The following is a 16,776-nucleotide window of genomic DNA, read 5'->3' on the forward strand; positions in this document are numbered from 1 at the left end:
ATAGGGGCTGCAGTACAGGTTGCGTGGGGGATAACAAAAGTGAAGTCGCCCACTCACAAAAGCGACACACACCTAATATAGGAAAAGTACATCTTGATTCAACTGATACACAAATTCAGGATTGGTGAAGTAGAAATGTGTGTTACACTTTTTTGTTGCCAATTATTTTAAAAGCAATGAGGTCGAAAAATTAAAACAATGGCAATTGATATTCTCATTTTTCCTGAAAAACACAAAACAATATGAGGAAATATAATATTTTATTGCAGGACCTTGTACTCAGCTTTTCGCGTTGACTTCTGGCAATTAATTTAGCGGGAAATTAGAATTGGCTAAAATTTATCATTTATATTACACATACTAAATACTTTGTCATATTTTTAGGGATATTTTTAAAATCCACGAATTTCGTGATTTCTATTTCGAACGCCATTTTTTTTTTTTTGCAAACCATACAACTCTCTCAACTCGCTAAAATTAAAATCTGCTTAACTCGCAAAAGTTGATTTACAAGAAATTAGGTACCTTATTAAGGTAGGTTTTGTAAATTGTTGTATAAATAGGAAAATTTATACTAAACGTCTTATGAAACGTCTATAATAAAATAAAATAAACTATTTTCGCCATATGCTTCAGCTTTCTTGAACTGATCATGCGTAAAATATTACTAAAAATGCCTCAAATAGCATCATAAAGTATTAAAAATCTTCAAATGGGTGTTCAATGTTTAAAACGAAAATCACATAACTTACTTTTTTTTACTTTCCGCGAAATTTAATTTTTTAAACATTCACGAAAATAAATTCCCGCGAAAGCCATTGTTGGCCTACCGTGAAAATTAATTTAACCCAGTTGTAAAATTTTCTACCTGCAAAATATGCCACAGCATGTGTGCTTTTGTCGAAACGGCGAACGAACACAGCCGACTACGAGTTTAAAAATAAATAAATAAACAAACTCGTAAACATATTTCGACGTATTTAAATTTCAATCCGCCACCAAAACAAAAGTGATGATTTGTGACCAGCCTCGTTTCTAGTGTCTTGCAAAGTTATCATGTCGTTTTCGCACAAAGACAAAATCCCCTGTGAATAAATCTGGATTAGTGATCACGTTATAAATGTTTCAAACACAAGCATCGTTCAAAATGGTACGCGGGACATTTTCTATCTCGAATACTGTCTTCCCATCCAAGGTTTTCCACCGTTTATTTTAAATACAGGTTTTGCAGCACACGGTATCTGGTCTTTGGCGCTTTTCAATTCTACAAGCAAGTTAACACGACGGTGATCAGGTGGTACGGACTTGGAATATCATAGTGGTGAAATTCTTCCTTCAGAACAATATCGTGAAAAATCTCCATTTCTCTGGTATATGTTCCATGAAGGGATATATACGTTTGGCAAAGTTCCTTCCTTTTTTGTAGAGCGGTATTCAGTGACGCTTGACCTTGGTAGATTCTCTTGTTTTCTGAGAACCAAGTTACGTTCTGTGTTTCCATAACATCATAAACCCAACTCGAGACAGCGTCAGTACCAAACTCAGTACACACAAGGTCGCTCTTCTTGTAGAAGACTTGTAACAAATTATAAGAAAACATCTGATATCCTTCGTCAATACGAGCTGGTTTGCAATGCGTGTATCCGGAAAATAACCATTCCACAGGTCTGTGTTTTAGTTCGTAAATCAATCTTTCTACGCACAGGTAATGATCGTCATCTAACCTGAGATAATATTCAACTTTGAATCGTTCCATCACATAATAAATAGATTTATAAGTTCGAACAGCGAAATTCCGACCGGGAGGTGTATCGAGTACAGCAATGTCGTTGTTGCTTTTTGATTCTGCAATATACTTATTCAATATATCGCTGGACAAACGTTGATTATTAATATCTAATCCATCAAAAAAGAACTTGTATGTGCAATTTGTTTTTCTTGTGCAACCAAACAACCATGTATTCCGCAACACATTGCGCCGATTCTGATTCGTATACGCAGCTATTATACCAATAAACAATAGATACTTCTCCCTTCGTTTGCTGGTATTGATACTTTGTGGAAATTCCAACTGAAACCGCTTGATTATATCTTGATCTCTAACTTTCACCAGAGAAATATACTTGAAAAGGTTATAGCATACCAGTACCACACACAGTAGGACCATGCAACAAATAAACTTTTTCGAAAGCATAAGATTATGACCAAACGAAAAGAAAAACTTTTCCTGTCGTAATAAAATTCTAACTGCATAACATTTTTAATTTAATATTTATACAATAAAAAAATATTTATACATTATTAAAAAGTGATTCGATAACAAAATTTTATAAAACAGTTTTTTTCTTTATTTCATATACTATCATATTTTGTTATAAAACCTTAGCTGTTTCATGTAGCAGGATAAGCCGTAAAACGAACAGATATGTCAAAAATTTTGTAGTTTCGGATTTATTTCGTTAAATCTCAAAATTGAAAAAAAAAAAAGTTAGCGTGAGATCGGGTTTTAACCACATATTTCAATTCCTCGAATGTTCAATGTTTTAACGGCGCCATTATTCAATACAAAAATCGAAAACTTGAATTTTACATCAAAACGCAACGTTCTACCCCAAAATGCTTTGAAAAAAGAAAAGTTAAAAAACAACAACAAACTTTGCAACTTTTTATAAATCGTGCATTCAGACTGCACCAGGGCGCACACATTTACTGGTTGTTGACAAATGTAGGAACAAACTCATGTCAAGTAGTCCAAAAATCAGCTGCGTTTAAATCCAAACGCTTTCGATTTTGGAAGCCATTAGATAACGCGATTTTTTGTCTCGTTGGACGCAGTAGAGTTTGTTGAATACATCCTGTTATAGAATCGGGCGAGCAAGAATCTAGTTGACAACTATTGTACTTTATGTCTTGCAATACAGCACGTGTTTCTTTTTCCATCTTTTTGTGAAAATCAATGCAGCTAGGTCGTATGTTCTCCTTCCCAGACATTTTCAACATATTGGATTTGACTAACGTGCCAGAATCAAATTCGACATAAGATTTCTGATCAATGCGCGACGACTCTGACTTCAGACTTGAAGTATCTTCTTCTAACAACTGTTTTTTTAACGTGGTTTGTTTTACTACTTCTTCAGTATTTCTTATTGTATAACTGTTATTATTCAACCGCCTACGAGCAAACTGCAAGGGCGATGGAGGGCGAAAAGCTGTCTCTTTGTTTTGTGTATCATTGCACGGTTCAGTGAATATTAAAGGCGAAGGAGGACGAGGTGTTGCAATAGTATGCATGGCTTCGTTTTTATGGTTCCGCCTTTTATTGGTATTCATTTCAGAATATTGTTCAGTGAAAATTAAAGGAGATGGCGGCTTGGTTACGTGTCTGTTTTGAGACGGCGACGGTTGAAGTGCCGATTGTTTTCCCGTAACACACGTTTGCGAGCTAAAAATCCCTTTAAAGAAATCTTTATCGCCGTCATTGTTTTTAACTTCGCTATCAACATCGAACAATCTTTCTCGCGTTAAGCACTTCGTTGGGTCCTCAACGCAACCCATTCGGCTTAATTCATTGCCATAGCAACCTTCCAGGTTGACACAACAAGGCGAAAAATCGTCATCAATTACGCTCCTCTCGTGTGTCATTTCAGGGTGAACTATGGACATGTCAAGTTGTTTGACGACGCACGGCGACTGCTGGGTGAACTCCTGACAGATACTATCTGTATTTTTTAAAGATGAAGGTTTATTAATTTCTTTTTTGTCTCTGCTGTAAGGTGTGTTCGACTTTAAGACCGGCAACCGAGAGAAATCCTCAAGAAGTTCTACTTTCGTTTCTTTCGTCGGCTTTATATAACTAGTAACCGCCATTCTTTTACGTTGTTTAGAATTCGATTTCTCGTGACTAATTTTTTTAATAATATTACATAAGTTATTTTTCGTCGTACCTTGGGATTCACAAAAGTTAGATATCTCCAGTAAACTGCTTCCACACGTCCCAAACAACATCCTCTCCTCCTCGTCGTCGTCATCACATCTTGCGGTACTAATCTTGGCGTCATTACATTTATCGTCAACGGTAAATCGATTCATAGAAAAGGTTGAATGGACTAAAAAAATTGGCACACTACTTCACTAGATGTACATCGTTTTAGGTTGGGAAGGCGTTTGAAATTTAAGGTAGCTAATTGGAAGGAGATTCATGACGAAAATCAACAAAATTCAAGACGCATTTAGGATTCCAAAATATATAAACACATAACTCACTGCTCGTAACGAAGATTATCCTCAGCATATTACAAAAAATTCGAAAGTATTCGAGTACATTATTCACATTCAAAATATAAAATAACACGAAGGATATAAAAATGAGTGTTTCTAGAAGTTTAGCTATGCAGAGTTTATAGCTAGCTCTTTCGAAAAAAAAATCATTGATTCATTAAAAACAAGCAAGCATGTTTTCTTGCCCTCTGATTTTTTCCCTAAAATTTGTATCCCCTTGCCTGAGCGGAGCAATAATGAACGAGTTTTCGTTAATTTGTGGAAATTATGTAAAGTCTTATTTATCAATTTATTTACGTCTTAATGAGAATACCGTAGTTATTCACATTTTACTACGAAAAGTTACTTTGATAAAAAATTAGTCCTATATGGTTGCAACAAATCATGTACTCTAAAATTCTTAATACGTGGATCGGTTGATCTGCACCGTGTTTATTCGTCTATGAAAACTCAACTAATAAAACGATTTTACAACACACGTCAAAATAAACAAAACAATTACTCACATGATCGCTGTTCCTCGCTTCTTCTCGATAATCCATGATTTTTAAAAAACGAAGAAACTTTGGTCTGTCTTAAATTAGATGTATTTAATGCTTGTGAGAACGGTTCCATAAACATTGGATATTTTTGCTGTACTTTTCTGTTGACAGTTTGTTTTTGCTTGCAGGTTTTCTTTTTTATTGGCACTGCAGCAGACAGCCACTTATTGCTCATATTAATCCGCTAAATGAAACTTAAAAATACTTTGAAAAAAAAAAAAAAACTACAAGAAAAAATTAGACTTAGACCTAATACGTAAGGTCTAGTTTACATTGAGAAATTTGTAAATAGAATAGTTGGGTAGGGTTGCTAGCTAATTTATATTTTCCCAGACTTTTTCGTTACTCAAATAACACAGACTTTTTTATTAAAAGATTTATTCTTAAGAGCTTTCTTTCGAATTTTTAACGCATTAAATTTTCATGCATAGTTGACAGCTAAATTTTTTATACAAAATATTTGGACTTTTTTCTTGACTTTCAATCTCTTTAAATCTTTAAAATTTTCTAGATTACTGGCCACCTTCAATCAAAGCCCGCTCTAGGTTCTTTAAGTCCAATTTAAAAAAAAAAATTAACTGTTGAAACCAGCTCATTGAAACCTCTTAACATTATTCATGAAAGATAATGTATACAAAAGACACGTGCTTTTCTTGTCAAAATAATTTCAAACACAACAATAAAAGAAAAATTACTAGGTAAAAAGCCATTGTCAGTCATTGTCAGTCAGGATTCACTGCGACCCTTCAAAAATTAGCCCTTTTTCCCCAACTTTTTTCCCAACAAATAACATTAAAGAAAATTTTAGACTGCAAAAAAACTAGCTTAAACTATAACAATGGCTTGAAACTGAAATATTTTTAGACAACTAACATATTAAACACAATATATCTCAAATACTAAATATAAATGTTAAAAAAAACATAATATAATAAATATGCAACCAACGCTATCATATTTACAGCAGCGGTTGTTTCTCCCTAGTATTCTCTCTTCTCTTTTTTATCTTCATAAATATATACACGTAAAAACCTCCTTGAAGTTATAAAAATATGGTCTAGTATCTAATAAATTTCATCCAGTTTGTTTAGGTATTTCTAAACAACCAAGTAAAGACAAATTATCAAATATAAAAGTAGAAACGAACAAATATAAAATATGGTATAAAACTAACAAAATATGGTAACTCAGAAAACTTTGAAGCAAATCCAATGTGAGAAGACACGAAGCGCTCTCAAATAGAACGCCATTTGTTGTATACGCATACAGAACATAAGGTTGACAAGCCGAGGGTCGGAAAAAGCGAGGGTAAACGGGTAAGGAAAGGAGAGGTGATCTACAACACAGGGTCAACATGTGAAAAGGCGGACATGACGGAAGATGGTAGAGATAAGGGATGGAGAACAAAGGATATGTATTTTAAAAAACAAAATATACTATTTTTGTTCATCAACTTTCGTATGTCCACTATGTTTTTTATTCTTTGTTTGATTGTTTTGCCTTTTAAGAGCAGCATACTGAATCTTCAATTCTTTGCATTCCATTTTATGTTTCATGAGCCAGTGTTGTTTCTGACAATTTCGTCCACAATATCGCACCATGCGACAATCTAATTTACAAAGCACAGAACAAAAACACGTTATATATTTCTATCTATCAGCGAGTGCATAAATCAGTTGTAAAACAATGTTTAATGCAATTGCAACACAAACAAGATGTAGGGGCTGCATACACTATCTCGCATGTCAATGTCAATTGCAAATTATCACTGCAACAATATATTTTAAATATATAAACGGAGTCATTTGACAAAACCTAAAAACCTAAAAATTGATTTACAGCTGTTCCTGGCGCGAGGGATATAATGCATCACTATGTTACTTACTGACTTTTTGTGTTCATCTATTAAACACCTGCATGTGAAATTTTTAGGTTCTATACCTCTGAGAGCCTTTGGCCATTTTTTGAAACTACCGCTTAAAAATTCTTATGAAATCCTTATAATGTGAAAATTCATTGGGATTATTCTTAGACCATGAAACTCATAACACAATTTTATGTCGTTGCGAGGAATCATTTTGCAAAAATTTTTAAGCCAAATAATTAATATAAAAGCCGTCAAATTAGAAATCACCCATTTCGGACGTAGTTAGTTAGTTAGACAGTGAGAAGTTGGAAAGCAATACTATCCTCGCAAAGCGAGATAAATAAATAAATAAATGATATTTAATCAAAATGAATGAATGAATAAATGAATGAATGAATGAATAAATATGTACTTCACATTACATTGTCGTCCCATCGAACTTTGAGGGGATGACTGACGAAGAAACTTATTTACAACTTACCTGCACAAACGTGTAAGTTGTGAGGACTTCCACAGTTATTACACAAAGCCTCTTTCTTTCTGTCTCGATCAGTATTTACTGTTGCTTCCATATATGAGTTTCTACAAACAGGTGTTCTGTTGGTAACTGTCTTTCCGTTGCTGCTTTTACAAGGTAATGTAACTGATGAAGAAAAAATGACACAAATATTATTTTTTACGAAGTCCCAAAATGGTTCTGTGACATCAGGGGTCAATTTAGAAACTCAACCTAATAATTGAACAAGGTCCTAAATTTCCACTTAATAGCAAAAAAGACTGGTGTAAACAATTCATGTCTTTTCTGATAGCTTTTAGGTAGGAAATAAAGAAATATAGTTGAAAAAGTTTTCTATTTACATCCCTGTCACTGGCCTTCCTTACAATACACTTTGTTTGTTCTTCAACCTTTTTTCTTCAAAATACTCTGATTACGTAAGCAATTACATACAAGATGCAGGCGCTGCATAATCTCGCTATTAAAAATGCACAACTATGAAACATCCACAATGCGACCCAATTCTACAATTTCTGCTAACAAAAATACAGCCTATCATCCATGGTTAAAAGTCGCGCGATTGAAACGTTTATGGTCTTAAACGGCATTTAGGTGACAAAGAATCAAAATTTTGATGTCACCATCATGTTAGCATACTTTTTTTGTTATCTGTGCCAAATTTTGTCGAAAATAAAGTAGTTTTAATTTCGGACCAAATTTGGCCTAATATGACATTTAGGTGACAAAAATCAAAATTTTAATGTCACCATCATGTTCAGCATACGTTTTTTGTTAACTTTGCCAAATTTTGTCTAAAATAAAGTAGTTTTAATTTTTGGACCAATTTTGGCCTAAAATGACATTTAGGTGACAAAAATCAAAATTATGATGTCACTATTATGTTCAGCATACCTTTTTTGTTAACTGTGTCAAATTTTGTCGAAAACAAATACCAATTTTGGCCTGAAACGTCATTTAGATGACTTCCAAGTACTTAGAGAGTTTAGGTACGAAGTTTAAATCTGTGACGTTGCAATTGACCATTTGGGACATTTAGTTAGTTACGAGTTGGAAACCTATCCTCGCAGGCGAGATAGTAAAAAGAAAAAAAAAAAGTAAAAATAGTTACCAAGATGAGATTCGAACACACGACTACTCCCGTGTCGGTGCTCGCAGGCGAGATGGTAAAAAGAAAAAAAAAAGTAAAAATAGTTACCAAGATGAGATTCGAACACACGACTACTCCCGTGTCGGTGCTCAGAGAGCCAAAAATTTCCATTTTGGGACGGACAGCTGTATTTGAATACTCCTCGCAGGCGAGATAGTAGTAAGTGTGAAAGCAGGTCATTGTCAATAAAAATTATATAAATTCTTTTTACATGAAGTCACTTGATGATTATTTTACTACTTACCATTCCCTTGTTAAAAAAAAGATGTAATTTTGTATATAATTTTGTATATAACTGTATATCAAGAGAAATTTTTTTTCTGATTTACAATTAATGTTTATGTATCTTTATCTATTTCAGCTATTAATGGAAACAAAAATTATAAAATATATATATAAATATATATATTTCGCTCGGAAATGGTTATTCTAATATAAAAATTATAAAAAAAACAAAAAAAAATATAAAATTTAAATAAAAATCCTCTCTTTTTCATCTTCTTTTTCTAAAATGACAGATAATAACTTATCTTTACTATATAAAAAAATGATCGCTTAAGTTGACTTCTTCCTATTCCTATATTTTTCCTTCATATTTGTATATTCAAAATTGCTAAGAAATCTCTATTAGCAGGCTGGTAATCTATACAGGCCTAAGCTTAGCAAGTCTGTTGCCTATAAAAAATATTGAGAAAACAATATAACAGAACAAAACAAAACAAAAACAAAACAATACGAACAACAAGAAAAAAAAAAAGTGTAGCACTTAAAATATTTAAAAATATCCTGACAAAAAATTTGACAAAATCTGACAAGAATAAGAATTTCAGGATCTCTGTTTTTAATCTTAAACAGCCTATGTATACATGCAATAAAAACTAAATTTCCTGAGTCGTTGGTTGAAATTGAGTGCACTATTTTTTTGCTGCTAATTTTTGTACTGCAAGGACTGTCCAGCGCAGCTTTCACTGCAGCATTTCTTTCCTTCAAATCAAACCAAAAGGAATCATACAACACACCTTTAACATTCAAAGCAGTACCAGCTTCTCGTAACTTTTTCTTTAATTTCCTAGAAATATTTTTGCCATGCGGTCCTAAATAGAAATTCAAAATAGGTGATGTCTTGAAATGCATTAATAGGTTTAGTTAGTAACTGAATATATAGATGTTTACAATTATAAATACATATCCTTAAGTTTCTAGAAGCTCGTGAAGAAATTCAAGAAAATCTTTTATCAGACATAACAAATCTTGAATCCTTAAGAAGCTCGTCAACTGTGTGTTAAAGTTGTCTTGCTAAGTATGTGAAATTATGATGTCATGAACTAGCCCTTAAACATGTAATTGTTGGTATTAAGCAAAGTCATGGTAACTAAATATTGAAATTTATGTAAAGTGTTCAAAACCCTAAACTGAATGTTTAAAAACTATTTTAACCGTATATTTCTTGTCAAAACTGGTCGATACAATACTACACTCATAGCTAGTTTATGCCATGGATAATTAGTGATACTTCTGAGTCTAAATTGTTATGAACCAAACAGGATTTTTCAAAAAATATACAAATCCATAGACAACTTTTCAAGCTGAAATTAACTGGTGTTTTCGTTGGAGGTAAGTATGAATTTATCAACATCTTAATCTTCCTAGGGCCATCATTTCAAGATTTAAAATGTTTTTTTTGATATCATCATTCCAAAAAAGTGTTTGAATTCTAAAAGCCCAACCTCAGGGAGATTTTGTGTTGGCAAGCAGGCATCAAGGTTTTAATCTATATTATAATACCTGTATACGTCTGTCTGTCACGCAAAATGGTAGCTTAGCTGCGCAATAGCGAGAAGCACGCAATGTGGTATAAAAAGGACGGGCGAACCTGTGGATTTTCCACAGGCTAACACTAGTTTTTTTTAAATCATTCAAAAAGGCATTTGAATTTTAAAATGCAGTGTGAAAAATGCATAAAGATAAAAATAATTATTCAGCTGTGTTGCACCATGATGAATATGAAAAGTATAGAAGGCACAATATTTTAGGGAACAATTTTAGTAAAAAGTTAACCAACCATGACAAGTTATAAATGTATTATCAAAAGTGCTTTAATGAAAATAGTAGAAACATTTTGTTCAAGAAGCTTCAACAGAAACTGAAATAATAACCGCATGTTGCATAAAATTTTTAGCTTTTCTTTAAGAGCTTACTAACCTGGTAAAATAAATAAAAAAACATGTTTTCTTGTTTACTTCTTTTTAGGACTGGTGCTTATCCAAATAAGACACTTTTAAGCACTTTAGATGCATATTTGTCATTTACAGTGCAAAAAAAATATACCAAACCTTTCCAATTTCGTTTATTGGGTAATCTGCTCACTAGTCAGTAAAATGCATCATTGCCTTTGCCATCACACCCGTTGGAATCTTCAGGTGGACAATTCATGCAACCAACTAATACAACACACTTTCCATCAGACTCTTTCACACTGAACAAAATAAAGAACATAAAATATATGTAAATGTACACCATGTTCACAAAATCGACAAATAAAAATAAGCAGGAAAAATACTCTGCAGCTAATGCAACATTAAGCTATGAAATTAAAATTTAATAAACTTAGATTGTTTTAGAATTTAGACTGTACCTGATGTATAATAACAACTAATTGTAACTGAATATTTTGCCATTCGTAAAATTATTAGCACATGCAGGTTAAATTGCTAGTTTTAGTTGACTGGCAACAGACTTCAATAAAATTAAATTTCTGTACAAATACTTCAACAACATTGTTCAACTTCAACTCAAGTTCAACTCTTTCTAAAAGTCATCTGTCAGCTCCTTTAACATTGCAATACTGTGTAAACAATCATTTACAATTCAACACATTATTAATTTCACAGGGCTAAACGAAGTAAGTAAGCGACACAAAATAATTATGGCAATATTTTTTCCACTTCAATTTCATGCTCCCAACGGTCACCAAGATCGTAAGTGTACGCAAATCGCTCTCCTGGTTTTATTATTTTATCCCAAATTCCACTTTTTATCATCGATCCAATGATAACCATTATTATATAACCAGCACATGTCTATGGCATCAGATATTGTGCTTCCAAACAATGATCCATCTTTCAAATATGTAAAATAATGTGCATGGTAGTTACGCGTCCAACCCATAACTGGGGAAATTATTTTATCTTGAAACACACTCAGGGTGACACCACCTAAATAACAATTCATCACACATTTAAAACATTTATCATTCATCATTCAAAACACTGACATGGGTCTAGGTGTGCAATTGTTTCTATGGCTTGCTTCTCTTCTTAATAAAAACACTTTTCTTCTTAAAAAACACACTTTTCTTCTTAATAAAAACTCTTTTATTTCTTTCTTCGAAAAATCTTCTCTTCCGTTCGAAACACTTTTCTTCGAAAGTGAGAAGTACTTCCTTTTTCCATGAATTTAAAAAATTCTAGTCCGGAATATTGATTGAGCTGGATTTTGATAACTCAAGTTTTTGAATAAATGACAACCCTCGTCCACAGGCATTTTTGCCTTTTCGAAATATAATTGATGACGGGGACAAGGATGAATTAATGACATACTGACCATAAAAAAGATCAAGTGTTCTTAGTAATTAATAACTCTCCAAAAATTTGCATTGGATAAAAATATATTGTGGTATTCCATTTGAGGCATTTCTTATCTTTTTAAATACACACTTTTTATATATAACTAGGCTGGTCAGTATCTTATTTTTCTATTGTTCTCAACAAAAGGACTACTGTGGTCAACCTAAAATCCTAGCCTAATATTCTTAAAATATGCTATTAATTATAATAAAGAAAAAACATGTGATTTGTTTAGTTGACACCACCATGATTTTAAGGAATTTTGAGATGTGTCAAAATGCAGAAGAGAAGTGTGAGAATACGGAAGAGAACTGTTTGGATCATAGAAGAAAAATGTTTTAAATTGGAAGAGAAGTGAGCCATAGGTGCCATCATAGTCCAGGCATGTAATTCTTATTTTTTCAATTATTCTGTCTATAAAAAATAAACTTTTACATACAATTTTGAATTTACATTGAGAATTGTAAACACCATATCCAATTCTCTTCCAGGCATGCATTGAGGTGTCTGCAAGACCGCATGAGTAAATAAAAATACAGTTTTTTTAGAAATTAGAAAAAGTTACTATACACAGAGTATAAAGGTGTGTGGGGAATTTTTATAAATTTAGCATCAACTTCAAATATTAAGGACATCTGTAAAATCTTTCCCTTTTTAGTTTTCTGCTGCGTCAATCTAGTCCGAAAAAAAGAACCCATGGAAAAAGAAAAACAAACTGTTTTTTTGACTATATCAAACAGGAATCTCTCACAAAAAACAAAATGATATAAAGAAATTTTATGAACATAAGTATTATAAAAAAATTGAAAAAAATTATGTGGTGTGAATACAGTTCATCATTATCCTCATCGCCGTAGCATCGGTTTACAATTCTGGCATGGGCTTAAATTATTAAGTTTTTCCAGTGTCTGTTATCTAATTATCTTCCTCCAGTAAATCCAAAGAAATATGTCATTTAAGTTTTTAGTCATCATAAATATATTTTGTTTCAAACATTAATTTTTAACATTATTGTCTGCCTTAGGGTTAAAGCTTGTATTTTTTCATTGCACAGGACAGATTTGTGCTAATGTGTTTTTTATGCTTTTCAAACATTATAGTTTGTAACTTTTTCAAAAACTTGTTGAATCTTTTCTTAAAAAAGAACACTTATGCAATTTCATGCTTTAAAAATAATTCTGGCTCCCTAATATTCTGGACTCTAGCAAATCTGCCTTTACCTTCAACGTTATACTAACTCTGTAGTAGCAATAATAGAGTAAAAACGGTATACTTTACTTCGGAATATAACTGAATAAAATTTAGTTTTTAGTTAAATATTTTTATTTTTTCTAAGCTTCAAGAGTACACCATATCCTTAGTGACACACAAGTTCAATTGGGATATTAAAACATAAATTACTAAAATGAAAGTCAGGCTTGACCTATAATGTAAACTATAAATAAGTCAACAAATCTTACAGATCACCATTGAATTTCTGTACATTTTTACTGTAGCAATTCAATCAAAAACAAATTAACAATAAAATAATAACATTTGTATTAACATACCCGATACTTTAAAACGTCTCCAAACAGATGGAAAAGTTTCAATCAATTTTATGTTTATTATGTAATCCCGCTTCAGGTTTTGATTTATAGCAGGATCTAGCTTCCGTTTGGCAAAATGCTTTTCTCTTTGCTTGATTAGCTGTTTTACAAACTGTACTTCAGGAGTGTCAACAAATTCCTCTGAACCATTACAATACAAATTTTAGGTATTAATCTTCCTGTAAATTGAAGTCATAAGGCCTTCATGTCTAGTTGGCAACCCCCATTGGAATATTGGATTTTCGTCAAAGCAGTTGACAAAAGGGATAAATAAATTCAATATGTTCATGCTTTGTACACCTAGTGTCACATGTCAAATGTGAATCTGAACTTACTTCATCCTCGTCTTCATCACTACTGTCATAAATGTTATTCCATTTTGAATAATCAATTGCACTCATTTTAACTGGACTAGATAATAAAAAATAATAGGAAAGATCATATATTACATGCCTTAAACAAGAATGTTATAGTAGAGGAAAGAAAAAACCTTTCAGGCCCCTTGCTATTGTATTGTACCGAAATCTCCCTCACTGCTTTTCAAAAATTAAAAAACAGCAATGTAAATTAGTTTTTTTCAACATAATCAGAACAGTTAAAATTTCAAGCAAGTTATTTAATACAAAGATTATGCTAATGTTACAGAAGAAAATTAAACCAATTGAAAAACACGGAAATAAGGATTTTATAAGAATTTTTAAGTGGTAGTTTCGAGCCAAATAGCCAAACGGTCTCTGAGGTATGGGACCTAAAAATTTCACATGCAAGTGTCTAATAGATAAATATAAAAAGTCATATCATAGCCATGCATCACATCCTTCATGGTAGGATATATATAAAATATATTATTGGCAGCCGTTGCATCTTGTTTATATATTGAGAAAGCCGTCTAAATATCGAAAACTGCGTATATTTTCTTAAAGCCAGATAATAGTGTTATTTTTGCCATAAAATAAACTGGAAAGACGTAAAAACTGATCGAACACCTTCTTCCTGTTGCTGACTCTTAAGCTTAAGAGGAAAAGCTTGTTGCATAAAATCCCATTATCCAAATCTACTCCCCTTGAGTACTAAAACGGTGGTTTGTTTTTGTTCTTAAGGGTGTAGTTCCAAATTTTTTATATTAAATAGTTGCTTGCGTGCTTCTCTATTGTACTTTTGTTACCTTCACAGTGTGATAAAATATCAGCAAGTCATATTTAAAGAGAAAACAGTTCCAGAGAGGAGAAATGGCTTCATATAAAAATCAAAAAAATCGACAAAAATAACGATTTGAGTGTTTCATCTATATAATAATACGCCAGTTCTGTCTGTCTGTGACTTTTGCAAAGTGGATTATATTCTTCACTAATTTTCTTTAACAAATTCTATAAAACATCGTCTATGAAATTGTTCTGTAATTTACCAAACTTTAACGTTAAAATAGTATTGACGTCAAAGGAAAGTTAATTAAGATTAGTGAACCCATTACAGTGCACTTAAAACTTTGAGGCCAAATAACTTGGAAACGAGGTGGTGATGTCAATGATTTTTCACCGCGTGGGTAACTAGGGACCACCTAGGACCAATTTGGGTAAGTTTCCCAAACATGGGTCCCCAAATCCATTCCGGAATGGATGGGTTGATGACGTCATCAATAAATCTCTGCAACCATTTGTCAAAGATACATGGTCCTATAGATTTTCTTGATCAGCGTTTCGAGATCTATAAGATGAAGGCAACGGGTATACAAATTGTTGTTGTTTTATTAGGGACTTTGCTGACGTCAGCAAAATTTTTTTAAACCCTTATATCTCATTAACCATTCATCAACAGCACGTGATTACATACATTTTCAATAGAGGCAATGTAAAAACCAGGTTTTAATTTTTTTTGCAGATGGGTTGCTGATGTCATCAAAATTTAAATGACGCTTTTTTTTTTTATCTTGCCTCAGTGGATTTTTCCACGGGCACTATCGACTAGTGTATATATTAATTCAAAACTTTATCACTTAGCAAATGCTTTTAGGTTGACCTTAAAGCACAAAGAAAAAGCGCATTAAATAATAGTGAGAGTCCTGTAAAGTGGTTCTTGTGCATTTAAGCTCTCATTCAAGTTTTGAAAGAACAACAGCTACCTAACTAAACAATTGCATAAAATATCACTCTTCTTTCTACACATTTCTTTGGTGACTATTCAATATGGGCAAGTGAAAGTTATCATATATATCCCCGGGTTAACTCAAGCTGTGTGAGGAAATTTGAAGGGATAGAACATTGTGTGGGCGGTTGGATGTTGCAGGGAGTTTGTGGGGGCGCATACCCTGATTGGGTTTGTCAGGTCAAATTGAGTATATATACTCTAGGCCTTTTCCAGCTAAGCTATGATCCCTTCTAGTAAAACAGACCTTCTATATTTGTAAGGCTAGCCTTGTAAAATATGCCATCTCTTTCTTTCTCACATTTAATTGGCTCTTCGACTTTTCTTTCTTAACCATTTTTATGCCGGTTTTTTCGTGAAATTTCAAGGATTGTACCCTAAAATGTATTTTAAGTATTATATTCTGAAATATACCAAATGTTAACTTTTGTGAATTGAAGAAATGATGCCCTTCATCGCAATTATTTTGCAACAAACTTTGGGCGCATTTGGTCGAAATTGTTGGGCCAAATCTGCAAAAAAGTTCTGTATATACAAGTTCCTCTACCTAGATAGATTTGCATATTTTACATGGCTAGACTCAAAAATATTGACGGATATAATAACTTGTCTATTATTTCCACGAGGAGCCATGGCTTAGATGGAGAGTCCTAAAGTATTGAATGCTCATTTTGAGCTATGCAGACTCAATTAGGGCCCATGTTCTACTAGACAACTCCGGGCAACATCCAACAGCCCACACAGTGTGCCACCTCGCCAATTTCTCCAGTGCAGGCCTCTGGTTTTAATGGTTGTAATGTGATTGCAGTGGGCTAAGGAACTCTTCACAAAATTTAGTTGCCTTCATTTGAAAAAAAAAAATTTACCAGCCCACCGAGATCTCGGGTGCGATATGCATTTTTCCATATAAACAGAAGTTTCCTCTGTAGGCAAGATAAATTTATGTTGATTCGGTATAATTTTCAAAAATAAACAGTAGAGAGTAAATTCTTATCACAGTGTAAACAATACAAACTTATCACAGGGTATTTTCTTGCCAAGGAAAAGTTTTCTCGCCCATGCCATATG

At 32.7% G+C, this 16,776-nt stretch overlaps 1 protein-coding gene and 1 long non-coding RNA gene across 2 annotated transcripts; both read right to left on the reverse strand.

Moving 5' to 3' along the window:
• Positions 1 to 201: 201 nt before the first annotated feature.
• LOC130636723 (uncharacterized) lies at positions 202 to 5,182 on the reverse strand. Its single transcript, XM_057446546.1, has 2 exons — positions 4,785 to 5,182; positions 202 to 4,106 (listed from the first exon to the last, which is right to left on the reverse strand). Exons 1-2 carry the CDS (start codon positions 4,993 to 4,995, stop codon positions 2,743 to 2,745), a joined length of 1,575 nt encoding a protein of 524 aa, XP_057302529.1. The 5' UTR covers positions 4,996 to 5,182; the 3' UTR covers positions 202 to 2,742.
• A 4,188-nt stretch (positions 5,183 to 9,370) lies between these two features.
• LOC130636725 (uncharacterized) lies at positions 9,371 to 14,906 on the reverse strand. Its single transcript, XR_008982284.1, has 4 exons — positions 13,528 to 14,906; positions 10,987 to 11,566; positions 10,685 to 10,827; positions 9,371 to 9,445 (listed from the first exon to the last, which is right to left on the reverse strand). It is a non-coding gene; the product is annotated as an uncharacterized LOC130636725 (long non-coding RNA).
• Positions 14,907 to 16,776: the final 1,870 nt, after the last annotated feature.

Source organism: Hydractinia symbiolongicarpus, chromosome 3 (genome assembly GCF_029227915.1).
Source record: "Hydractinia symbiolongicarpus strain clone_291-10 chromosome 3, HSymV2.1, whole genome shotgun sequence".
In the NCBI taxonomy this organism is placed as follows: domain Eukaryota; kingdom Metazoa; phylum Cnidaria; class Hydrozoa; order Anthoathecata; family Hydractiniidae; genus Hydractinia; species Hydractinia symbiolongicarpus.